This window comes from Gymnoscopelus braueri, assembly GCF_963280865.1.
Source record: "Gymnoscopelus braueri genome assembly, chromosome: 22".
Taxonomy (NCBI): Eukaryota; Metazoa; Chordata; class Actinopteri; order Myctophiformes; family Myctophidae; genus Gymnoscopelus; species Gymnoscopelus braueri.
Genome location: NC_137624.1, coordinates 38,798,758 through 38,825,903, shown reverse-complemented (window position 1 = coordinate 38,825,903; position 27,146 = coordinate 38,798,758). Strand labels below are relative to the sequence as shown.

General features: G+C 40.8%; 4 protein-coding genes across 5 annotated transcripts in view; 2 read left to right on the top strand and 2 right to left on the bottom strand.

Annotated features, from left to right (window-relative positions):
* tmem203 (transmembrane protein 203) overlaps positions 1-410 on the bottom strand; it is a 48,651-nt gene extending 48,241 nt beyond the window's left edge. For both annotated transcript variants that reach the window (XR_013932487.1, XM_080419099.1), the window contains exon 1: positions 292-410. The gene's annotated coding sequence lies outside the window, so the exon portion shown is untranslated. The remainder of the gene's footprint in view (positions 1-291) is intronic.
* LOC308078724 (nucleoporin p54-like) overlaps positions 1-27,146 on the top strand; it is a gene marked incomplete at its 5' end in the record, with an annotated part of 280,426 nt that overhangs the window by 204,629 nt on the left and 48,651 nt on the right. The gene's annotated exons all lie outside the window — the stretch shown is intronic.
* alad (aminolevulinate dehydratase) lies at positions 1,572-12,736 on the top strand. Its single transcript, XM_080418857.1, has 12 exons — positions 1,572-1,609; positions 2,879-3,006; positions 4,535-4,585; positions 6,194-6,290; positions 7,092-7,227; positions 7,362-7,445; positions 8,080-8,168; positions 8,544-8,599; positions 9,013-9,100; positions 9,932-10,018; positions 10,521-10,650; positions 11,844-12,736. The coding sequence occupies exons 2-12, from the start codon at positions 2,888-2,890 to the stop codon at positions 11,900-11,902; spliced, it is 996 nt and encodes a 331-aa protein (XP_080274983.1). The 5' UTR covers positions 1,572-1,609; positions 2,879-2,887; the 3' UTR covers positions 11,903-12,736.
* The window catches only part of LOC308079001 (poly [ADP-ribose] polymerase tankyrase-1-like), a gene marked incomplete at both ends in the record, with an annotated part of 111,111 nt that continues 106,142 nt past the window's right edge, over positions 22,178-27,146 (bottom strand). Inside the window, one exon of the mRNA XM_080420339.1 lies at positions 22,178-22,219. Within this exon, the coding sequence (XP_080276465.1) occupies positions 22,178-22,219 (42 nt within the window). The remainder of the gene's footprint in view (positions 22,220-27,146) is intronic.

The following is a 27,146-nucleotide window of genomic DNA, read 5'->3' as shown; positions in this document are numbered from 1 at the left end:
GATAGGAGTAAAATGCTTTTTATTGAATAATACGGAAGACACGGGTACTTAGACCCAGGCGTTTTAACTTGTTACATCCATGGCCGTGGGGTCAGCACTTTATATTTGAAATATGAACCTTTATGTAGATGTACGGGTTGTTAATGTAAACATTTCAAAAAACAGGAACAGTTAGCGCCATGACTGTCATGTTTCAGGGCTAGCTCACATACAATTATATACAAAATAACAACACATTATTATTAAAGTACAGCACTTATAGCCTAGTATTTTAGCAGCATAACCTTTTACCTTGTCAAATGCTGGACGTTATTTGTCCCATCTAGCTGGTGTAAATGAGAGAAGCTACTGAGGATCTGAGGCTAGCAGCATTAGCTGGCTTTGCTATTATTTTCCTCGTCTTCTTCTTCTTCCTTTAGTTTGCTGCTATTAGGTGCATACCGCCACCTACTGTACCAGAGTGTGGTACGTCCATAGAGGTATAGAGCGTCGCAGTTCCCGCCCACTTCCTGTTTTTTTTGGTGCCGGAAGAAAAAACTCAATGCATTTTTCCATTGACATTTCCAAAAATATTTATATCTATTAATTTAAGCCTCGAATCAAGCCATCATGACATGACATGAATCATGACCATAAACGTTTGATTCTGTGATTTTTTTGTTGTTGAAAACGGCAAAACAAAGGGTATTTATTAAATATAGTATATCATATAATTAAATATAAAATAAAAAAAAATCACAGAAAAAAACGTTTTATGGTCATGATTCATGTCATCTCGTGATGGCTTGATTCGAGGCTTAAATTAATAGATATAAATATTTTTGGAAATGTCAATGGAAAAATGCATTGAGTTTTTTCTTCCGGCACCAAAAAAAGTGGGCGGGAACTGCGACGCTCTATAATATAACGGGTACGTCACATCACAGCAGGGATACTACTACAACTGAATAATAATAACCATAACCATATTTTTCGGGTTCTTCATAATAGAGTTATAATCGTAGTCATATAGTATCATTTTTTTTCTTGTAATCTTGGAATTTTGGATACAGGATAGTTGGGCACTTAGGGACATTTGGGCACCTCGATGGCTATTTTGTCCAAAATGTGAAAAAATAAAATATTTGAAAACTGGTCTTAAGTAACGTAAAGTATGTACATGATGTGAAACATGCACGATACATCATTATCAGACATAATTGTATCCGTCGGCTTCTTGTTTATGCCCCAACATGACTGGATATACAGGTTTTGTAGCTATTTGTAGCAATAGTAGAAATATTAGACCTTAATTGTAGAATGTTTAAGCATGTTCTAATCATGTATACTTTACTTTAAAACGTTTTCCAAATATTAAATGTTTTAACATTTTGGACAAAATAGCCAATTTTACATCGAGGTGCCCAGATGTCCCTAGTGCCCACCTATCCTGTTAGCGAAACGAATGCTATTGGCTGGAAGGGGGGCAGCAAGGGCGGGTCTTCACTCAGCAGAACCAATAGAAGACCGGGGCATTCTGCTTCATTCATGTGATTCTACGGTAAGCGAGTGGTTCCAATACAAGACAGACAGTGGAGATTCACTCAATTCACTACAAGGAAGCTCCAAGGTAGGACCAGACTCTTCATTTCTTGTTTCAATTCGTATTCATTTTTTGTATTCACAACATTTTATATGGAGTTATTCATGCTACGCGTTGTAATACAAACAGTAGGGACGACATTCTTGAACGTAATGGCAACTTATTACTTAATAACTGACAGGAGAGTTAACAGCTACACTGTAGCTGCGGTCATGCTGGCCCTTTAGAACAGAATGTTACTGTGCGCATAACATAGAGTTAAAAATAAGGGTGCAGAATCAGTGGTTCTCAAACTTTTTCATGTCAAGGACCCCCAAAATGTTATGTTTAGCCGCCGACCACCATCTCAAGATGTTTTGTTCCAGGGACCCCCCAGAAGCAAAGATTTTAGTTATTTGCTTTAAAAAAAAAAAAAAAATGAATATATATATATAATGAATACATATATATTCAAAGATTTGCACACATTTTCAAGATTTTCCAAAAATAGCAGATCTACAAGCTCTGCTATTTTTGAATAGTCAAAGTATGAAAGGTAAAAATGATTGTGACGCTATATTAACACATTTTGCTGGGGACCCCCTGGAAACCCCCCCCCCAAGAACCCCTGGGGGTCCCCGGACCTCACTTTGAGAACCAATGGCATAATGTATTATAGCAGTTTGCCTGTGGTGTAACTGTGATTACTCTGATAGAGGTTAAATGTACAATACCACAATGTAGAGATACTGTTACAAGTAAAAAGCTTGCAGTAACAGACAGTACACAACATGTATTTATTTGCATCAAAATATTCTTACAGTTACCAAAATAAAAGTACTCAATATGCAGAAAGGCTCAGTTCACAGTCATGTTATTGTATTGTAATTACTAAGGCATTCATGTTTTCACCACTTTAATTTTCCAACTGCTAAAGGTGAAGTTAATGTTATTATCAGTTAATGCTTGTTTTATGTTCATAATCTACAGAGTAAGTGTGTACTAGTAACTAAAGGTGTCAAATGAAATAGTTGTTGTGAATGGTGTAAAAAGTACTGAAATGTAGTCGAGTAGAAGTATAAAATATCATCAAAAGGAACTTATTTTGTTTGCAACACAGAAAGCCTTGGTTCTTGCCGTGGCAGACGCAGGCAGATCCAGACATTTGTTTTTACAACCAATACCATGCATGCTTGATCAATTCAAGTCTGTGAGCGTACACTCTGAGAGTTACAGGTCCATTAAGGGTCCATTGGGTTGCATTTCCTACACTGTTGGAGGTTTTACTGTGTGTTGTTTTTCTCTTGTCTCTGTCAGGACAAAGAGATGCAGACACCGGTGGAGTCAGTTCTTCACAGTGGATATTTCCACCCAACACTCCGGTGCTGGCAGACCTCTGCCACCACTTTGAGACCCGAGAACCTCATCTACCCAATTTTCATCACGTAAATATCAATGTATTCTTTTTAAAGGGACAGAGAGATAGACGGAATCACAAGTAGTTAACTTACTGTAAAGGTCACTGCAAAGAGAGCGTGACAAATATATGATCCAAAAAATTGTCAGCGAATATTCGCCTCAAACTATTCAAATAGGTTGATGTGAGGCATCATTCATACAGGGCGACAAATCTACCTCGTTTTGGTAAAGAATTGCGTCACTGCAATTATTTCAGTAGCTGTTTTCTCTTAATACAACAAACCTTAGTTACTGGTATAGGTTAATACAGCATGATTTAGAATAAAATGGGTCTTTGACTACATGACTAGACTTATCTGATTGTTTTAGGGGGGTAAGACAGCAACACCCACCCTAATAACTGCAAAGTTAACAAATTAAATAACGTTCAAGAATGTAGCAGCATGAGACGACAGGACTTTTTCAAATGAAAATTTCAAATGTTGAGGGCGTGAATTGCTGCCCACATTGCCCACCCCAGAAACCATTTGTTAAGCAATGGTCAATTAATCACCATGGCAGGCAGCACTGTTAAACAGGAATTAGCATGCCGTATGTGACGCTCCAACAGTATGGACACATCTATCGTTAAGCAGAGACGTCTTTCTCTTCGGTCTTCCAGTCTTTCAGGAGTGGGCAAGAGCTCAACTTGGGTGTGCTGTAGCAGCAAACCCTGCCGTAATTGTGGCCACACCATTCTGACACACACACACACACACACACACACACATACACATACACATACACATACACACGCACGGCTCAGACTGCCAGACATGAAAACCTGATTCTCCACTCTAGGTGAAAAAGCCCACGGTGCCTCTTGTTGCTCAAGTCCGCCAGAGCCAGCGCGCCTCCGTCGTTGTAACTGTCTAACTACTGCTGTAGTCTGTTCTCACCAAAACGGGCCTAGTGGTCCGTTGGGGGGACCACTAGTGGTCCGTTTTTTGCCGCTGGGGGCTGCAAAAAATAATTTGCGACACGTATTAGATAAGTATTCTGGTATTGCAGGGGTTTTGAGTGTTATTTAAGGCGGTCCGGTCGTGTGAGACAGTTCCGCGTACGTCACAGAAGGGGGGCGTCGCTAAGTTACTACTACGATCCGGTGGGAAAGCCTTGTTCGCCCCCTCCAGACAGTGGGGGGTAAATACTGACCGCTCCCTAGCCCCCCCTCAGACAGTCACACCTAATGCACAGGGATTAGGAATAAAGTAGAAGAAACCAAAGGACATTAGATTGCTTGGCCCTCTGCACTTGTCGCGGCTGTGTTTACATTTTAGGCAGTTAGTCGATGCTATTCTCCAGAGTGACTTCCTGTAATAATGGTAACATTACACAACATTGGCGACACGTGGAGCTAATGTCAGACATAGATAACAAACACCAGTCAGAGCCCACTTCCCTATGCACCCCAAAAACCCAGTAAATCAAAGTTACAGTGTTAGAATATTAGACAAGAGCTAAAACATGTCGATTTGATTTTGATGGATTGATTTTTCGTATTCTTCCCCACAGAGACAGTGAAGATGCAGTTGAGCAAATTGCCAGCCTACCGGGAATAGCCAGGTAAGGAACACAAGCTGGTGCCAACCGGCTGTTATTAGTAACATGGGCAACGAATAGAAGAATCGTCTCCTAACCAGAAGGCTACAGTTGTGAAACATTTTACAGCAGCCAATGAATTAGTTTCTATTAAAAGACCTTGAATCTCTACTTTTAACAACCAGGAATCCATGTGACACCTCTGTGAGTGTGTGTGTGTGTGTGTGTGTGAACATGATTCATATTATACTTTGTATACCTTTTTACATTGTATGAAAAGCTCACAAGGCGTTGTGAGCTTGTAGATCGGCTATTTTTGAGCCACTGAAGCCGAGGGTGTGCTCCTCATCAGATAAACACAGTGAGGTTAGGGTGGGCCTGTGTCCAACCACTGTAGCTGGAGCCATCAGATAAGAAGAGAATCCGTTGGCTAAAAACTGTTGCTCACAATGCAAGCATGCATTCATAACGTGAACAATCCAGCAGGCTTTAACCCTTTAAGACTGGGAAAGCATCTGTCATTTTCGATTTTAACCACTTTTTTTTTTTTGTGTTAATAATGTTTTATTATCCCACGATTTTGTAACCCATTTTTTCACCCAGTGCCAATTGACTGTAATCCTGGGCGCTACACTCCCTCTGCCAGCCTAGGGAGAGCCTAGAGCCGAGCTCATGCCTCCTTCAATGCATGAGAGCTAGAGCAAGCCGCTTCTTATCACCCGACAGGGGGGAGTTTCCCCTGTAGGATGTAGCGCGTGGAAGGAACACGTTATTCCAACCAGTTCCTTTCCCCTCCATCAGGCGCCCCGGCTGACCAGGGGAGGCAGTATAGAGACCAGGATTACTGCATGTTTTTGTGAGGGTATTAACTACCCTATAGGGGACACGGGGAGAATATGCAAACTCCACACAGAGAGGCCCTTTCACCAATAGATTTGAACCACTTTATCTTATACTTGGGCTATTCAAAAATAGCAGATCTATAGCTCATAGCGCGGTACCGAGTGAAACTGTGTGCACATTTGTTAAAGCGAAAATGTTTAACTCAAACCTTTGCTTCTGGGGATTCTACAAATGTCTTCTAAATCCTAAAAGTTTTGTTTGAAAAAAAAAAAATTATGTTGCTATAATATCAGTGGTTCTCAAACCTTTTTCATGTCAAGGACCCCCAAAATGATATGTATTTGTCCGCGGACCCCCCCCCCCCACCCCCATCTCAAAATATTTTGTTCCAGGGACCCCCAGAAGCAAAGATTTGAGTTCAAATTGTACATACATTCAAAGATTTGCACACTTTAATTTTTTTTTTTAAATAGCAGATCTACAAGCTCATAGAGTGCCGCACCATGAGCTTGTATATCTGCTATTTTTGAATAGTCAAATAAATCTAAAAATGACACAGATGCGTTCGCGGTCTTAATGGGTCCTATAGAAGCAGTGCAGCACAGAAAAAACATTGTGTCAGGATGTCACAGCATGAGATGTAGCTGCTCTCAACATTTGAATGGCTTTTATGTGATGTCTTCAACCTTGAATAAATGTAAGATGATAATTAATGCACCATCATGATATGCCTTGGTGTACAGCATTATATTGCTGTTCTGAATAACCCTTTTTTTCTTCTGTTCATAGATATGGGGTGAACAAGCTTGAGGGAATGCTGCGCCCTCTTGTGGAGAATGGCTTGAAGTGCGTGTTGATTTTTGGTGTACCTGCAAAAGTGGCAAAGGTGGGTGAACTGTGGGTTCTCTTGCTTTTGGCCAGTTTGATGTGTTGTTTTCACGATATAGGCCTACAGTGTGTGTTATTTCCCTTCATTTCTCACATGTGTGCATAACCCACACACCTAACCCATAGTACAATCACATTTGGTAATACATTGAAGGAAGAGAAGAGTCATTTTTTTATCATCCTGTCATAATTCTTTCAGCTGTTGAACCAATACAGACAGATGACAAATTAAATTAAAGGAAAAACCAACATAATGTTGTCTTACTAAGGTGTTGTTCCACCACGAGCCACTAGGACAGCTTCAGTGCACCTTGGCCTATATTTTCAAATCATAAAATCAAATTTAAGAAGTGGTGAAAATAGCAGAACGACAAGCTCGCAATACGGCTCGCAATGCGGCTCGCAATACGGCTCGCAATGCGGCTCGCAATACGGCTCGCAATGCGGCTCGCAATGCGGCGCGAAGCGGCGCTTTGTAGATGAGCATGTAGATCTACTATTTTCACTAGTTTGGGTCCCGGGCACACGTCTAATTGCAGATCTACTGAGCTTGTAGATCGATTTTAGAAAAATCGTGAATATTTGTGCACATTTTTGAATATATGTTTTAAAGAAAACAAATATTTGCTTCTGGAGGTCATTGCCACAAAATATGAGATGGGGGGGGGAAGGGGGTCCGCAGCCAAGAATGCATGATTCTATGTATCATTTTGGGGGGTCCTTCACATGAAAAAGTTTGAGAACCACTGACTTACATGATGTTGGACACACTCACATTTTCCACACGTATCTCCATTAGGATGAGAGGGGCTCTGGTGCAGACACTGATGATACACCTGCAGTGCTGGCGGTGAAGAAGATCAGGTCCCTGTTCCCCGACCTCCTGGTGGCCTGTGACGTCTGCCTCTGTCCCTATACATCACACGGACACTGTGGTCAGTGCTAATCTCTATAAACAACTCTTTCATATCAATTATATATATATATATATAGACCACCTCTACAATCACCCATTATATATCTTGTTGTGAATTGATACATGGTGACAACGCTGTTAAACATGTTCCAGGCATTTTACGAGAGGACGGCACACTTAACAATGATGCCAGCTGTCTACGTCTGGCAGAGGTGGCAGTGGCGTATGCCCGGGCTGGTAAGAATTATTTGTTTTTTTATATAAGCATGTGTTGTTATCAAAACCTGAGCTCACTACTCTTACCTTCTACCCACATTACGATTCTTTTCAGTAACGTATAAAGTGTAACCACATTAACCATTATTTTATACTTTGGCTATTCATTAGCAGATATACAAGCTCATAGCGCGGCACAGAGTGCCACACTATGAGCTTGTAGATCTGCTATTTTTTTTTAAATCATGAACATTTGTGCAAATCTTTGAATATATGAATATATATATATATATATTTCTTCAAGAAAACATTTGTAACTCAAATCTTTGCTTCTGGGGATTGTACACATGTCTTCTAAATTTTCAAACACACAATCCTAACATAAAACTTGTCAATAACGTGTCAATATATAATGTGAATCCAATCATGAAGTTGTAAGATGACAGGTTTCCATCGGTTTCACGTAGGCTGGTGGTTTTCCACAAGCGAGCTCTTGAGACGGAACTCAGTGGAAAGAGTCACATTCTCATCACAATAGAACGATAGGATTCCCATTAAAGTCAGCCACAGCAAATACAGAGACAGAGGACATTGATTAACTATATATTAAGTAGTTAGTATGTATTTTACAGGTGTATTGTGTCACTACTCTTAGGTTGCCACATCATCGCTCCCTCTGACATGATGGATGGGAGAGTCAGAGCCATCAAACAAGCACTGATGTCCAACGAGTTGGGCAACAAGGTAACAAAACATTTTGAGTCATTTGACGTGTTCAGAAAAATACCAACCGTAAAATAGTGGAAATGATGATATATTAAGTCTAGTGTATATTTTACGGTCAAAATTTAAAGGGGGGGTGGAACACTAGGCCAAATTTGCTTGTATTTGTTTTTCAATTTCTGGTTAGAAATGACAGATTATTAATTTATTGTACATCGTGATGTAAGCGACACATCTGCAGCTGATAAGATTAGCGTGTTAGATTTAGGTGTTAGCTGCAGCTGCGTTGCTTATTGGCCTGACATGTTTTTTTTCCCTTCTGTAGTTTTAACCTGAACTTGAAATCAAACCACCCCAGGCCTCTTCAATTAAAACCTGGCCACTTTTGTCCCCTAGGTGTCAGTGTTGAGCTACAGTGCGAAGTTTGCTTCCTGCTACTATGGTCCCTTCAGGTATGTACTGTGCTTTGTGAGGCCAGGTATTCATCTTCAGCAGTGGTGTAAAGTAACAAATTACTTTTACTCAAGTACTGTACTTAAGTACAGTTTTGAGGTATTTTTTACTTTATTGTGAGCTTGTAGATCGGCTATTTTGAAAAGATTTGTTATACATTTTGAACTTGTGAAATGGGACATTCTGCACAATGAGTACTTTTACATTTGGTACTTAAAGTACATTTTTATGCCAATAACCTTTGTACTTTTACTCAAGTACATTTTGAATACCGAACTTTTACTTGTAACAGAGTAGTGCTACATTGTGGTATTGATACTTTTACTTAAAGTAACAAATGTGAGTACTTCTTCCACCACTAATCTTCAGTGATGAAATTAAAACCAGACACTATTGTATTTTTCTTGTATAGAGATGCTGCTCAGTCCAAGCCTGCGTCTGGAGACAGAAAATGCTATCAGCTACCTCCTGGTGCAAGAGGTTTGGCCCTACGAGCTGTGGTGAGTTTTGTGCCGTATGGCTCAGGGGCCGTGTTGAGTTTGACAGCAAATCTTTATTTAGTTTTAGTCATAGTCTTTTGAATAAAATTCCATTTAGTTTTAGTCACATTTTAGTCATATGAAATGTTTTAGTTTTTGTCTAGTTTTAGTCGACTACATATACAGTTGATTTAGTCGACTAAATTTTTTTTGGCGGTGCCTTGATGGCGTCGTAATGGCTGATGTTGCACCTGGTTGCATGCTGAAAATAGCCGATCTACAAGCTTGTAGATCTGCTATTTTCAGAGCGCAACACCCGAGCTCAACCAAACATAAAATGACTTGTCTTCTAGTTCTACTGGATCTCTTCTCCACTAGTACCTCACTAACATTTTAGTCTCGTTTTTATTTGTTGACGAAATTGTCAATACATTTAGTCTTAGTTTTAGTCATCGTAGCTTAGTTTTTATATTTATTCGTCAGTGAAAAAAGGTAGTCGACGAACGTTTTTCGTCATAGTTTTAGTTGACAAAATCAACACTGCTCTGGGGTGAGGTACAGATATTGCATTCAAAGTTTGTTCAGGTTCTGAAAGTATTTGGAAAGGACATTGATTAAAATGTGTATTCTTCAGATCAGAAATCCAGAAAATACTGTGTAAAATTACATTAGGTGTAGTTATTCATTTCTACATCGTGCACACAAAACTGATACTTTAAAATAGTACTTGATGATTAGCAGTGTTATGGCTTTTAATTCAATGGTGCTTTAAATGTTCTTGGATTTGGGCTTTTGAAAAGTGATACACAAACTAATCGTTGTACAATTATTATGACCGTTGGCGCGCATCAGGAGCGAGACGTGAAGGAGGGAGCTGACATGCTGATGGTGAAACCAGGACTCCCCTATCTGGACATTTTGAGAGAAGTGAAGGACAAGGTCAGTGGCTTAACTGACTAGCGCCTTGCAGGCACAGGAAGCCCCATTTGTTAACCAAATGCGTTAGATGAGATAACCAAATCCAATCAAACTAGGTTATTAAAAACACCAGCCGTTCATCCCTTCCATTTGCTTTATGTATTCTGATGGGTCCAAGTGGAGCGCTGCAATGAATTAAAAAAAAACAATCCTATCGATTAGTCACCCCGTGGAGACTTGAATTCATGGATATTTTTTTCGTTTTTGTTCCATTCCTAAGACAATAATTTGATGACCAGCGGACCGGTAGGCAGCGGTTCCGGTAGGAGACACAAAGGAGACTCTTTGTGTCTCCTACCGGAACCGCTGCCGGTCATCAAATTATTGGCTTAAGACAAAAACTAAACAATATCCATGAATTCAAGTCTCCATGGGGTGACTAATCCATAGGAAAAAAGTCATTTTGGGGGTGAACTATCCCTTTTAAAACCTATTTATTTTCCCTCTCTCTTGTTGTGTTCAGCACCCTACTCACCCCCTGGCCGTGTACAACGTCTCCGGGGAGTTTGCCATGCTGTGGCACGGTGCCCAGGCCGGAGCCTTTGACCTGCAGGCGGCTGTGATGGAGGCCATGACTTCCTTCCGCAGGGCAGGTGAGAGAGGAGGAGGGCCACATGATCATCAGTGTTGATTTCGTCAACTAAAAACTATGACAAAATGTTCGGGTGTTGCTCAGGTGTTGCGCTCTGAAAATAGCAGATCTGCAAAGCTTGTAGATTGGCTATTTTCAGCATGCAACCAAGTGTAAAATTCATTCATTCAGTCAAGTCATTATGACGCCATCAAGGCACCGCCAAAATACATTTTAGTCGACTAAATCAACTGTAGATTTAGTCGACTATAATCTTATGATATTTAGTTGACTAAAACTAGACTAGCAGTAAAACATTTCAGATGACTAAGATATGACTAAAACTAAATGGAATTTTATTCAAAAGACTATGACTAAAACTGAAAAAAAAAAATGCTGTCAAAATCAAGATTCATTGAGAGGCTGTCCGAATGGCCTCAACATTTTTCTAATCACAACTAAATACATAATGAAATAAAGCATAGAAATTATAATAAAAATGAAAAGAACTACACAAAGAAGTAATACAACTAATGCAAATGCAAAGTCTACATCACTTTGTGCTTAGCCATGGTTAGTAGGCAGTAACGTCTAAAGCATTGATAACTGGGAAATATTTCCCAATGATTTATAGAACAATACTGGTTGAAGTAGACCAGCATACAGTCATGAACTTGAACTTATTGAATTAATTAATACAAAACTATGTGTTTACCGGCACAACTTACTCAGGCATCTTAGAAAAGAATGAACATAATTTATCCACTGCGTTCAACCACACATTGTCTCAATATCATGTTGACTTTCAATAGAACAATATTTTAATATAATATATATATTTTTTAATATAATATGTATTTGGCCGCCGACCCCCATCTCAAAATGTTTTGTTTCAGGGACCCCCAGAAGCAAAGATTTTAGTTATAAATGTTCGCTTTAGAAAATATATATTCAAATATTTGCACAAATTTTCACGATTCTTCAAAAATAGCAGATCTACAAGCTCATAGCGCGGCACAAAGAAATCAAAATATGACAGAGATGCGTTCCCGGTCTTAATGGGTTAAATGGTTAGTCATTGAAAAGTTTAAATCGGTTCACATACATAGCCACAATAATCACTGAAAAGTTGAAAATCACTTATGCTACTAAACATGTCTTTCTGGTTGAAAATATACCAAACAAAAAGCTCGGTGTCTAATTTCCTTGTTCCAGGTGCTGACATCATCATCACCTACTACACACCTCAACTGCTCACCTGGCTCAAACAGTAGACCTCATTCATCCTAATGGAGAAACACTGGACCAGGATACACACTCTTTAGTTTGTTTGTTTTTCTGCTTGTTTCAACAAACTTGGTACAACATTGGTTAACAGTCATTGAAGTATTTACCAAGTACTTTTTTGTTCAGGGCCAAATTAGACATTTTTACCCGCATTATACGTCTCTTTTTTGTCTTTCCTTCGTTGCTTTTGTCCCTTTCCTCTAACGCTGGGAGAGGCAGTCGGGACAGTTTCACGTAATTGCCTTAATTTTACTTCAATCAAGAGGGTTCACTTGTAAATCCTACAGGTAGACACAGCAAGATGTTAGTGTGGCGTGTTCCGCAAGACTGCTAACAACAGAAATAACAGTATAGGCTACACGATAATAATACGTTTTGTTTCAGTATCTTGTCTTGCTGAAAATGCCACACTAAGATGTACCTGTGTGAGTGAGTGACAAATAACCCTGTTGTTGATTCTCTTGATTGAAGACAAATAAATGAAGGCAGTCTGCCACTGTCCTGACTGCCAATATTAGAGGAAATGGCCAAATACTTTTGGCTTTACAGTTAAGAAACAAGAACCAACAGAAAGAGGGGGGAAATAGGCAATCTATCCCTTATAGCCTGTACAATTTATGTTTTCTTTACATACAGTATGTTATGTTCCTGTTCTCTTTTATATCTGTGTTCTTTTCAGATGACTTGCCAGTATAGACCCTGTTAGGGTGTAACCTGTTCTTTGAAGCGTTTACATGCTTACTATTTAAGTACTTGTGTTAGGAGCCAAATGAACCATTTCTATAGCAGTTCCAACAAATTGAAAATTAAAATATTGATGAGTAAAAAAGTTCCGATTGGTTTCATTTAAAACTACAATGAATCTGCTTCACTGATTGTGTGTTATTGGATGAGCCATCAATACTGATCAATCGTAAGATATCTGTCTAGATCATCTGATGTGAAGATGTGCAAATCCATTTACATTTAACTCTCTCTGTCACATAGGATTAGATAAAATATTATTGATCCTCAAGAGGGAATTGACTCATTATCAGCCAGTATCAGGATACAGATAATCAGATATCGACAGACACGGTAGGAAGAAGATAGATATAGCGTGCAAGTGTAGTAAAGTAACTCCCAAATCTGCACATTTATAGTAGTAGTTAGTTCGTTATTTATAGCCTCAAACTTTTTTCATGTCAAGGACCCCCAAAATGATATGTATTTGGCTGCGGACCCCCATCTCAAAAATATTTGTGATAATAATAATAATAATAATATATAGGCCTAAGATCTTTCAAAAATAGCAGATCTACAAGCTCATGGTGTGGCACGAAGTGACGCGCTATGAGCTTGTAGATCTGCTATTTTTGAATAGCCAAACTATAAAATATGGTTAAAGTGGTTAAAATGACTGTGACGCTATATTAACTCATTTTGCTGGGGACCCCCTGGTACCCCTCCTAGGACCCCTCGGGGTCCCCGGACCCCACTTTGAGAACCAATGTTCTAAACGGTACCAAATTTTCAAGATTAAAAAAATTGAATAGTTAGTTAGTTCCTTTATTTATTTCGGTCATGATTCTTTTAAAAACAAAACAGTTGAACAAAATAGCTAAAGTATAAAAGGAGTTTAAAGTGGTTAAACTGTTCCTCATTTTGCTGGGGACCCCCTGGAGCCGCCTCAAGGACTCCATAGAGGTCCCCGGACCCCACTTTGAGAACCACTGACCTATAGGATTGATAGAGACCCTGGTGCATCTGCAGGATGAGGAACCCACTGACATATGAACCACAACATCACCAGATACTGTACTATCTACTGTAAAGCTATATGCACGATTGACATAAGAGTTGTACGGGATGCACATGGAGTTCCAGGCGTTCATAAGAAATACAATACAATTCAGCTGAGGTTCTGATTCTACAAATGTCTTCTAAATCCTCACAGTTTTCTGAAAAACGTTTGCTGCTATAATCAGTGGTTCTCAAACTTTTTCATGTCAAGGACCCCCAAGATTATATGTATTTGGCCGCGAACTTCACATGTTGTGAAAATGTTCTTTGTGTGAATATTTGTCACTGTCCCGCCGTCCCTCCATATTTGTGCTATACCAATCTCGGGGAAAAGAAAAAGGAAAAACATATTTTTTTTGTCAAATTGTCTTGAGAGATCAGTTCAATTCAAAGAGATACATGTCTCAATCAACCTAATGCACATCCTGTGTGATGGCTGGGACTGGATGACATCCCTGACAGGAAGTACATTGTTAGTCCCTTGGTCCCATCACCTGATTAGTGTGTTGGTTACACTGAGGGGGTGGAGGGGACTCCATTTCCAACACACACACACACACACACACACACACACACGCGCGCGCACACGCACACGCACACGCACACTGGCTGCCTTCGACCCGTATGACCTCATCAGAGGGTTACGCAACAGCCCAATCACAGTCATTGATTGGTTCCTGCCATCGATGGCCTGTCATCCCCAGGCCGATACAGGCATGCGTCAGCAGTGGTGGACAGTAACTAAGTACATTTACTTAAAGTACTGACTGAAGTATATTGTAGTATATTGTAAATGTTTGGATTCTTAATACTTCTACGCCACTACATCTCAGAGGCAAATATTGTACTTTTTACTCCACTGCAATTATTTGAAAACTTGAGTTACTTTGCAGATTTTTATTATTAATACAAAACTCCTATTCTGCTGAAGCTATTCGGAAGCCTGTCTACTTTTCTTTTTTATGACTCAAAGTGTCAACTTTGAGTCTCCTACCGGAGACATTAGCATGTTTCCGCCGGTCATCAAATCATTGGCTCAGGAATGAGACAAAAACAAAACAATCTCCATGAATTCAAGGCTTCATGGGGTGTGTAATTGATAGAAAATATAAGTCATTTACTTGGCTGGACTACTCCTTTAAGAGAGAGAGAGACGGCAGGAGAGAGAATGAGAGAGAAATACTGAACTCAGTTGTGCAGAGAAATGAATCATTCGCCTGTCCAACCATATTAATGGATCTATCACTCTTTCCCTCTTATATTATCATTCATTCATTGGTTAGTTCGTTCGTTCATTCATTCATCTATTCATTCAACCATATTCATTCATTCTTTAATCCTCATTCATACATGCATGCATACATGCATTCATGCATGTATGCATGCATTCATTCATTTTTTCATTCATTCATTCATAAATTCATTCATTCATAAATTCATTCGTTCATTCGTTCATTCATAAATTCATAAATTCATAAATTCATCCATTCATTCATTCATTAATAAATTCCTTCCTTCCTTCATTCATTCATAAATTCCTTCATTCATTCATTCATTCATTCATTCGTTCGTTCATTCATTCGTTCATTCATTCATACATTTCATTCATTCGTTCATTCATTCAGACATTTCATTCATACATCCATTCATTCATTCATTCATTCATACATTCGTTCATTCAGACATTTCATTCATTCATTCATTCATTCATTCATTCATTCATTCATTCATTCATTCATTCGTTCATTTCCAGTGAAGCTCAGTGTGTTCATCTGTGTCTTCATTGAAGACTGAACCTGCAGGTAGCTGCTGCCATGGTAACATGGTCACCTGATACCATCTTTACCAATGGGGATTCCCTGACTCTCTTCTGTGTGTGTGTGTGTGTGTGTGTGTGTGTGTGTGTGTGTGTGTGTGTGTGTGTGTGTGTGTGTGTGTGTGTGTGTGTGTGTGTGTGTGTGTGTGTGTGTGTGTGTGTGTGTGTGTGTGTGTGCGCGCATGCGCGTGCGTGCGTGAGAGAGAGAAGGGGGGGGTCACCACGGACACAGACAATGAAATGGAGAGACAACGAAGGAACTCATCTTGTATGAATTTAAACTGCAAACTGTGTCGACCACATAATCACAACATCCCTATTTCTGTCTGTCTGTCTGTCTGTCTGTCTGTCTGTCTGTCTGTCTGTCTGTCTGTCTGTCTGTCTGTCTGTCCAGTTGAAGCTGTCTTACTCTCTTTACTGGCCAACGTGCTTGTTCAATGAGGACTCTTACATAACATGGCCATTTATGCTTCCTATACGGCCTTTTTAGCTGTGTGTGTGAGCGCGTGCGCGTGTGTGCAGTGGTGTAAAGTAACTAAGTACATTTACTCAAGTACTGTACTTAAGTAAAATGTGTTACTAGTTACTTTGTAAGACATACAGTAACCACTTTAGCCATGGCTATTTGAAAATAGCCGATCTACAAGCTTGTAGATCTGCTTTTTTATACAGTTGGAAACATGTGAAATGGCATATTGTGCATAATGAGTACTTTTACTTTTAGTACTTAAGTATATTTTGACGCCAATACTTTTGTACTTTTACTCAAGTACATTTTTAATACCAGACATTCACTTGCACCAGAGTATTTCTACATGGTGGTGGTATTGATACTTTTACTCAAGTAAAGTATTTGAGTACTTTTCCCACCACTGTGTGAGTGTGAGAGAGAGAGAGAGGGAGAGAGAGAGAGAGAGAGAGAGAGAGAGAGAGAGAGAGAGAGAGAGAGAGAGAGAGAGAGAGAGCAAACACTGGTATACATGTATAGCTGGTGAACTTGCCCACTTATCAGTCAAACGCCCACACATGATGTGGTCATAGGTAAATGAACAGGAAGCATTACCTGACAGAGATAAAAGGCAGTCTGTTAATGAATGTATGGACTGCTAATCCACTAGCCTGACCATGAATTTACATTTCGTGTCACTCCATTATTCATCGCAGCAAATATTTTTTTTAGTTTTTAGTTTTTTTATGGCCGTGGCTAGTGATTCAGGGGCTATAGAGGCCCTTTTTGGACAATGTTTGACTACAATGACACACATACCCCAAAATAGGGACGACAGGGTTAACTAGTCATTTCTAGAATAGTGCAGAAAATATAGAGTACAGAAGTCCTGACGTCACTCGTTCATCCCATGGGTCGCGGAAGTCATTTCTCTATGGAGAATAACGTTGGGTCATCTTAGAATCGTCCCATATAAGAACTGTGGTCCAAAAATAAACAAACTGTCTCTGCGATATTGTCAGGGAGGAGGTGGCTCTGTATCGTCTATGATAGTCAGTCACTCATATTTGATACAGTCTGTTTCTGGCGAAAATTTAACTAATTCGGCGGAAGTAACATTAGCGTTTTCGCACCGTCAGTTGATGCGCCATAGTCAAAACCTCCGGGTTTATTTTTGGAACACAGTTCTTATTTGACGCGATATTAAACACGTCTATGGGAATTCAGAACGGGGGGAAAAAAACCCAGGTAGGATGTGTAAATTACGTGATTTACTTCGGTGCTCTATAGACGAATCCACAGACGCGCTGCCTGTAGCTGCCTGTAGGCGGCCATTGCTGCGGTGTCGCGTCCGCGGAGCGTTGACACCGCAGCAATGGCTGCGCCCAGGGCAGCGCTCCGTGGATTCGTGTATAGCAGGGGTGGGTAACTTTGATGATGGAGAGGGCCACTATATTTCCACACTCACTCCAGAGGGGCCACATTGCACATACTGTTGGGCAGAAACCTCTTGTCTCCGTATTTTAACTTTTTTCTATGCCATTCTATGTCACACAAAAGTAGCAAAAATAGCAGATCTGCAAGCGCAAAACGCGTCGCACTGCGACGCGTTTTGAGCTTGTAGATCTGCTATTTTTGCTACTTTTGAATCGGAATCCTGAAAAGTGACATTTGTATTTCATTTGAAATGCATTTAGTTATACTTATGTTAACTTTATGAACTTAAATACAAATACATTGGACATTAAAAAAGACGATAGAATTTTAATACTAGTCATTGAGCTACTAATATAGACTGAAGTAATTAAAGCGGGTCATGTTTGCATGTTTGGAATTGTAAACAGCTGAAATCAATTATATATCCGCATGTGGCCCCCCGGGCCGCCAGTTGCCCATGTATGCTCTATAGAAAAGTGAAATTCTTGGTCTCAAACAAACACTGCCATGTGCTTTGTGTGTACATGGAGTGGTAACTGATAACTACTCTGTGTGTAATGGGTTCAGGCAGGCCTCAGGTCAGGGACTGTAATAGAATCAGCATTCTTACCGGACAATACTGTGGAGTAGAGTAGACTGCCTTTCACACTGACTTCCTGTTGATTGAATGCATTAGCTTAGGTGGAAATAGATTCTCTCCCACTCTATTCAGTGACACATACATTGTATAACTTCATATGGGGGGAGCGGGGGGGGGGGTCACCACGGACATTCGGACACAGAGATTAAATGGAGTGACTGAAATGGACAGACAAGGGAAGTCTGCTCAAATATATATATATATTTTTATTTTATATTTCCTCTTTATCTCTTACTTACTTACCCCGGTAGGACGTAGCGTGTGGGAAGGAACACGTTATTCCAAACAGATACTCGGTTTTAATGTAACTCTGAGTGTGCAAATGGAACCAACTGGACCCGTCCATCATGGGAAACTAATGGACTAATGACACACTAATGTTACAATATGATAATTATGATAAAGATGATGATGTGATAATGATATGACATCATATTGATACAATATAATAGACATGACACAATATAACTATGATATTGATACGATCCAATGATAACTTTATCATACAATAAGTACATTCTCATACATTGTGTGTATGATATGATATGAGGGGCTTATTATATGACACAATGCATTATGATAATGATACAATATGACAACACTACAGGATATTATGTGACCAAACAGATTATATTTGGCTTTTCAAAAGGTGGCTGTTATGCATCTCTGACCAGCAGTACAAACACACACACACACACACACACACACACACACACACACACACACACACACACACACACACACACACACACACACACACACACACACACACACACACACACACACACACACACACACACACACACACACACACACACACACACACACACACTCTTCCTTCCTGTGTTGCGGTGGTTCAGGTTTCAGGAAGATAGGAAGCATTAGGAGAGTGATTGACTTTATGAGCAGCAGCTTGTTGACTAACAGGAGAGGTGAACTCTGTACTGTACTGTACTGTACTGTACTGTACTGTACTGTACTGTACTGTACTGTACTGTACTGTACTGTACTGTACTGTACTGTACTGTACTGTACTGTACTGTGAACCACTACTGTAATAGAAAACCAAACGACAACGGAAACCAGCAAACACAATAAAATGTCACAATAAAACTAGAGAACACAGCATGACAAGGAGACAGATCATGACAGGAACACTACCTGTTCACCTAGAGACCAGTCTATGACGTCACTATGATATCAGTACTGTGAGACACATACACACACACACACACACACACACACACACACACACACACACACACACACACACACACACACACACACACACACACACACACACACACACACACACACACACACACACACACACACACACACACACACACACACACACACACACACACACACACACACACACATTTTGTGGAATCAACACTAATTTAATAAATTGATTAACGTTATACTGTCACCAAGGAACTGCCCTGCTGAATGAAATGGAAGTCCCACTGGGATTCCCCGACTGTGGGGGGAGGGAGTTGGCTGCAAACACAAGCATCACCGTTGAGCCCAATTTATCACTTTGTCGTATGACGCCGTTGCGCCGAAAATAGACGATCTAATAGCCGATCTAATAGCCCACAACGTGTCGCAGCTTATAGGTCGGCTATTTACAGTTTGCGTATCGCACGAATCTTCGTATGATGGGAGCATAAATTGGACTTTTTTTCCCACGATTTTGTAACCCATTTTTTCACCCAGTGCCAATTGCCTAAGCATGTAATCCTGGGCGCTACTCTCCCTCTGCCAGCCTGGGGAGAGCCCCGAACTGAGCTCATGCTTCCTTCAATACATGAGGACTAGTGAGCAGGCCGCTTCTTTCCCCGGTAGGACGTAGCGTGTGGGAAGGAACACGTTATTCCAAACTGATACTCAGTGTTAATGTAACTATGAGTGTGCAAATGGAACCAACTGGACCTGACTAATGAGACACTAATGTTACAATATGATAATTATGATAAAGATGATAATGTGATAATGATACGACATCATATTGATACAATATAATGGACATGACACAATATAACTATGATATTGATACGATCCAATGATAATCTTATCATACAATATGGTACAATAATGTGATATGAGGGGCTTATTATATGACACAATGCATTATGATAATGATACAATATGACAACACAACAGGATATTATGTGAACAAACAGATTATATTTGGCTTTTCAAAAGGTGGCTGTTATGCGTCTCTGACCAGCAGCACACACACACACACACACACACACACACACACACACACACACACACACACACACACACACACACACACACACACACACACGGGCGTGACCAGGGTATAAAGTAGACCACTGGTATCTAGGTCAGGGCAGGGAAGTGACTCATTGCCCCCCCCCCTCTCTCTCTCTCTCTCTCTCTGTCCATCCCCCTCTCTTCCTTTCCTTCTACACTCCATCTCTCCATCCCTGCCTCTCTCCCTCCCTGTCCTCACATCTCATTGAGACTCCCCCCCCCCCCTCCTTTCACACACGTTCATTCACTAAATACAGAAAGGCGGGTCAAAGGGCACCACACTGCAGGGCAGGGAGGGGCTGATTGGTTACATCTGAGCCCAGATCAGCCAATGGGAATTTCCCACTGAGATATATCAACGCTGGTCATGCAGCTGACTAGAATTGATTGGAACACCTCTGTCGTAGAGGTATACTAGCCTCTGTTTGCATTGCATTTGATCTACAAGCTCACAACGCGTCGCATCGCTTGTTGTGAGTGTATTCGCGTATTTTATAACTTGGCTATTTTCAAATAGCCAAGTTATAAAATAGGGCTAAAGTGGTTAATATATGTTTTATAATGTAATCATTTATATCTGAAAAGTAACTAGTAACTAAAGTTTTCAAATAATTGTAGTGGAGTAAAAGTACAATATTTGCCTCTGAGATGTAGTGGAGTAGAAGTAAAAGTATAGAGAATTGGAAATACTCAAGCAAAGTAAAAGTACCTCCAAATTTTACTTAAGCACAGTACTTGAGTAAATGCACTTAGTTACTTTACACCACTGAATGTTTGTGATCTTACATACATTTAATATATTCCAATTAGCCATAGATCGGTCCTATCCACGGCCGGTTAGCAGACTGATCTCCGCGGCATAAAAGTTCTCTGCGCTGCGTGCTGTGTAACTCACCCAATAATTAATTCCTAAGACTTGGAGTAAGATATTGTCCTCTAGTTTCATATCCATTTGAAAGTTCTGGCAGAAAACACGTGTTTAGTCAAATATCTCCACTTTTCCCACGAGATTCACACTGACGGCGACGAGGCCGGACCTGAAATGAAATGCTGGACTGAACATATGAAAACTTCCTTCGGGAACGGTCGATGTTCGGGAAGCACAAATGCACAAAAACAATTGACAGGTGCGTTGCGATTGGTGCGGGGTAATTAATCACACCACCTGCCCATGTGTGCTTCCCAAAGGAAGTCTTGATATGTTCAGTCCTGCACTCATTTCTGGCCCCTCGCCCGGAGAGAATGTCTTCCGTGTGAATCTCGTGGGAAAAAAAGAGATATTTTACTAAACACACGTTTTCTGACAGAACTTTCAAATGGATATGAAACTAGAGGACAATATCTGACTCCAAGTCTTAGGAATTAATTATTGGGTGAGTTACACACGCAGCGCGGAGAACTTTTATGCCGCGGAGATCAGTCTGCTAACCGGGCGTGGATAGGACCGATCTATGGCTGTGTATTTGGGATACATGAAATGTATGTAAGATCACAGACATTCTAGGGCTAAGTGGGAGTGAGACTATATGTTTTCCCCCGTTAAAAGCTATATGGAAGTTTATTGGTCCAAAAATGTAATGATAAATAGTAAATACAACAACAATGAAATAAATAAAAAAAGACAATGAAATAAATTAATATATTTATTGATTTAACCCCACGACTGATAGAGAGCCCTATGTAGGCAACCAGCGCCCTTTCGTAGATCTGCGCTCAGAGGAGCACACTTAAGGGATAGTTCATCGATTACTCATAGATAGTTTCTATCGATTACTCACCCCATGAATTCATGGATATTTTTTTTGTTTTTGTTGCATTCCTAAGCCAATAATTTGCTGACCGGCAGTGGTTCAGGTAGGACTAGGAGACACAAAGAGTCTCCTTTGTGTCTCCTACCGGAACCGGAGCCATACCACATACTTTCACCAAGAAACTCCATTCAAACTTTACAAAAATGCAGCTTACTGCATGTGGACACGCATGCTTGCACTTCACTTGTTTGCAGTCATGTTAACAGGTACAGAGCTAGTCTCATGACTTCCATTGCTGTGGTCAACCTTGATAACCTTTATACTTTTGGAGCTATCCCACTTCAAAGCACATGTGGATCTCACAGTCTTTTCGGCAGTCAATTTCTCTTGTGAGGACTAGGAAATTGTCTTCATCACAATGTCTATTTCTCAAATTCTACTAAACTATACCAGTGGTTCTCAAACTTTTTCATGCCAAGGACCCCCAAAATGATATTTATTTGGCCGTGGACCCCCATCTCAAAATATTTTGTTCCAGGGACCCCCCATGAAGCAAAGATTTGAGTTACAAATGTTTGCTTAAAATATATATATATTCAAAGGTTTGCCCAAATGTTCAAAAAGTATGTTCATGGAGTTGAAGGCATTACATTTAGTTCGACTCGATAAATATTGTGAAAATAGCCGATCTACATGTAGATCAGCTATTTTCACAATGTTTGTCATGTTGTCACTTTACTATCATCTGCCCCCCCCCCCCCCACAGGTTGAGAACCACTGCTATACAAGTATAGTAATAAAAGTACACACACACACACACACACAGCCATCTAGGTAGGTCTATCCTCCGACTTCCTCACATTATCAACCTGGTGACTCCCCTCCCCCTCTATCACCTAGCAACCACTACTGCTTAGCAACAGTTCATCATACCGACAGTGGGTTGCTTATGCTATTAGTATGCAGGTCTCACTCACACACACACACACACACACACACACACACACACACACACACACACACACACACACACACACACACACACACACACACACACACACACACACACACACACACACACACACACACACACACACACACACGACAGTGCAATCTGGACACACCCAGCGATGGAAGAAGTACTCACATTTTTTTCTTGAGTAAAAGTATTAATACCACAATGTAGAAATACAAGTAAAAGTCCGGAATTCAAAATTTACTTGAGTAAAAATGACAAAAGTATTGGCATCAACATGTACTTAAAGTACCAAAAGTAAAAGTAGCCTACACGTTGTCCCATTTCACAAGTTTTCAAAAATGTATAGAAATCTTTTGAAAATAGCAGATCGGCTATTTTCAAATAGCTGAAGTGTATAAAGTAATCGAAATCTACAAAGTAAACAGTAACTAAAGTTTTCAAATAATTGTAGTGGAGTAAAAGTACAATATTTGCCTCTGAGGTGTAGTGGAGTAGAAGTAAAAGTACTGAAAATTGGAAATACTCCAGTAAAGCATAAGTACCTCAAACTTGTACTTAAGTACAGTACTTGAGTAAATGCACTTAGTGGCCATCCTACCTCCCCCAAAATGGGGGTCCTTACGGCCATGCTGTTGAAATTGTATGCGGGGGGCCTGCTGGCATATCTTTTCAAATGGGATTTCCGCGGATTAATACGTATCAATTTGGGGGTCCTTGACTTGGAGATGTTTAATAAATCCTGCTACAACCGGGAAAGCTTTTCATTTTAGATTTTAGCGTTGGCTATTCAAAAACAGCAGATCTACAAGCTCACAGCGCGCCACTTCGTGCCACGCTGTGAGCTTGTACATCTGCTATTTTCTTTTTTTTTGCCAGACCCAAGGGGTCGGCCTACATGAGGCTTTGTCGGTCGGTCGGTCTGTCTGTCCCTCTTTTCCTCTGCACACACGTCATGCGGAAGTCCGGCCTTTCAGATTTCAACCACTAGGGGTCTGGCAGTGCCAGGTCTCCTGGTTCCCTTGTTTCAGTAAGTGTTTTGAAAAGAAAAGTGGGAAGCGTACTTCCAAAAAAATATATATTTTTGGAAGTGCATAATCCTATTTATAGGTTATTAATGTCATCATGTGTCTCGCTAGCCAATCACAGTGCTGAATAGAGTCAGCCAATAGAGTCAGCCAATCACAGTACAGCTAGGGGTGTACTAATGGGCCAATCACCGTGCAGGAAACTAATACTAATGAGGTGTCCCAACCCCACTTAAACACCGCCCAAAAATTATTTTTACACAAATCTTGTCTTCTGGGGCCCTGGCTGGCACAAAACCTTTTCAGATGGGGGTCCGCCGCGGCCAAACATATATCAATTTGAGGGTCCTTGTTGGCACGAAAACAGTTTGAGAACCACTGATTTAGAAGGCATTTTGTATAGAATCGACCTCAGGTCTTCATGGGTTAAACTTAAGAACCAGCAGTGTGCCATAAAAGACCCCATGTTGCCATGTTTGATCCTGATGAGCAGCAGCATTCATAGACCCCACTCTCTGAGTGGACTGCCTCTCTTTCCTGAAGCTCCAAGCAGCTTCAGTCTGATAATCAGACTATACAGCGTTTCTCATTCTCATAGAATTCCTGCATGGTGTTTCAGATGGCAGTCATGTGAGAAGAACGCTGTCTGTCTGCTGCGTGTCATTACAGATTATTATCCCTGATGCCGCAGCATCGCAACAACAACAGCAGCAGCAACAACAACAACAACAGCTACATTGTTGCAGCGTATACGACCACATGTTGTCGTTCATTCTGCTACAATGTTGCTGACTGTGTTCCGGCCGAGTCAATATGGCTCTATACCAGGGGTCTTCAACGTTTTTTTCAGGTCAAGGACCCCTTAGCTGAGAGAGAGATGAAACAGGGACCAGATACTTGTGTGTGTGTGTGTGTGTGTGTGTGTGTGTGTGTGTGTGTGTGTGTGTGTGTGTGTGTGTGTGTGTGTGTGTGTGTGTGCGTGTGTGGGGGTGTGTGTGTGTGTGTATATATATATATATATATATATATATATATATATATATATATATATATATATATATATATATGTTGCAGGGAAATTGGCATTCCAGGTAAATTGAAAGGGGAGCGCTTGTTTTCACCGCCCCCAAGGCAATTCTGTAGAATCAACACTAGAGGGCAATGCAAGCCAGACATGAGCCCCACACCACACACGCACGCATGCACACGCGCACAAACGAGCACGCACACGCATGCGCACACACGCACACGCACGCGCGCGCGCACACACATACACACACACACCCGCGAACAGCCTTATTCCATGCAGTTGAAGCACAAGGGGGCGAGGGGTATGTTAGTGCAGTGAGTGGCAGTTGGGGCAAACGCAGTCCCCACAACATCATTTACGATTCTGTGCCTATCGGTACATAACTCGGACGGCGCTTAGTCGACTAGCAGACCATCGGCCGGTCGTCGCGGGCACTCGTGCCTGGAGGCGCTCGGGCGCGACTCCTCGGCCTCAAGGTCTGCTGAGTCGGCGCGCCTCCGTCATGGTCCAAAACTAGACTTTATCGGCGAAAAAAAGTAGTCCGCGGTTGTTTGAAAAAGTAATGTCCCAAGCGGGAGTCAAACCCAGACTCCCAATGGTACTGGATGGGGAGTCCAATGCTTATCGAAGTGCGCCACTGAGGCTTCCTGGTCACTATGTTGTTGTTGTCGTTGTCGTCCTCGCATCAAAGCCCCGCCTCGCAGCCCCGTGCCTAAAAACAAGCGCTCCCTTTTCAACAAGCGCTCCCCTTTCAATTTCCCTGGAATGCCAATTTCCCTGTGACCTATATATTTATATATTTATATATATATATATATATATATATGTAACGCCCGGGATTCGAACCCGGGTCTCGCGTGTGGAAAGCCAACATGTTAACCACTAAGCTAAAGGTATGAACCACTCTGTTACACTCACCTTTTGACCTCCTCCCACGGGGAAACTGGTCCGGCTCACGGCACCATTGTAACGGTTGATCTGCGTTGTGTGGTGGATTAACGAAGTTCCAGACCACTCCTCTCTTTGTTGACAGTTTATTCTGGTAAGAATAAGACACAATTCTCTGGTCAGGACACTTCTTTTGGTGTAACACACCCAAGCCTCAGCACGCCTTGGGCAAATCTAATTTAGACTGGCCTATTCTAGCGATCAATAAACATACAACACAATGCAATACAATGAAATAAAACAAAACAATACCTGGTAAGAATAGACACAATTCTCTGGTCAGACACTTCTTTTGGTGTAACACACCCAAGCCTCAGCACGTCTACAACAGAATTAGCAGCAGTTTGTTGTAAACCATATACTGTTTGGTGTGTCAAAATTACTCATTTATCATGTTTACAATAACCAGTATTCATCAGGGTATCACAGTAAACATACAGACTCTTATTGAAAATATAGTGTGCTGAGGAACACATCTTACCTTGGACAAATGTAATTTAGACTGGCACCACTTTAACATGGACACACCTGTGTTAATCAATGAGGTGCCGCCCACTAACCAATAAGAAATGCCCATACAGAGCAAGTGGAACACACTAAACTCTGTTACATATATATATATATATATATGTACACACATATATATATGTCTATATAATCTAAATTCCGCTTTTTGATTATTCAATGAATCAACATGAGCAAGGTTGAGTCGGTTATTGGTTCTAAATATCGGTTTACTTATATTTTTAGTTCACTGCCAGGCCCTATGCTATATGCATTCTTGAACATTCCTGTCTGTCTGTCTGTCTGTCTGTCTGTCTGTCTGTCTGTCTGTCTGTCTGTCTGTCTGTCTGTCTGTCTGTCTGTCTGTCTGTCTGTCTGTCTGTCTGTCTGTCTGTCTGTCTGTCTGTCTGTCTGTCTGTCTGTCTGTCTGTCTGTCTGTCTGTCTGTCTGTCTGTCTGTCTGTCTGTCTGTCTGTCTGTCTGTCTGTCTCTCTCTCTCTCTCTCTCTCTCTCTCTCTCTCTCCTCTCTCTCTCTCTCTCTCTCTCTCTCTCTCTCTCTCTCTCTCTCTCTCTCTCTCTCTCT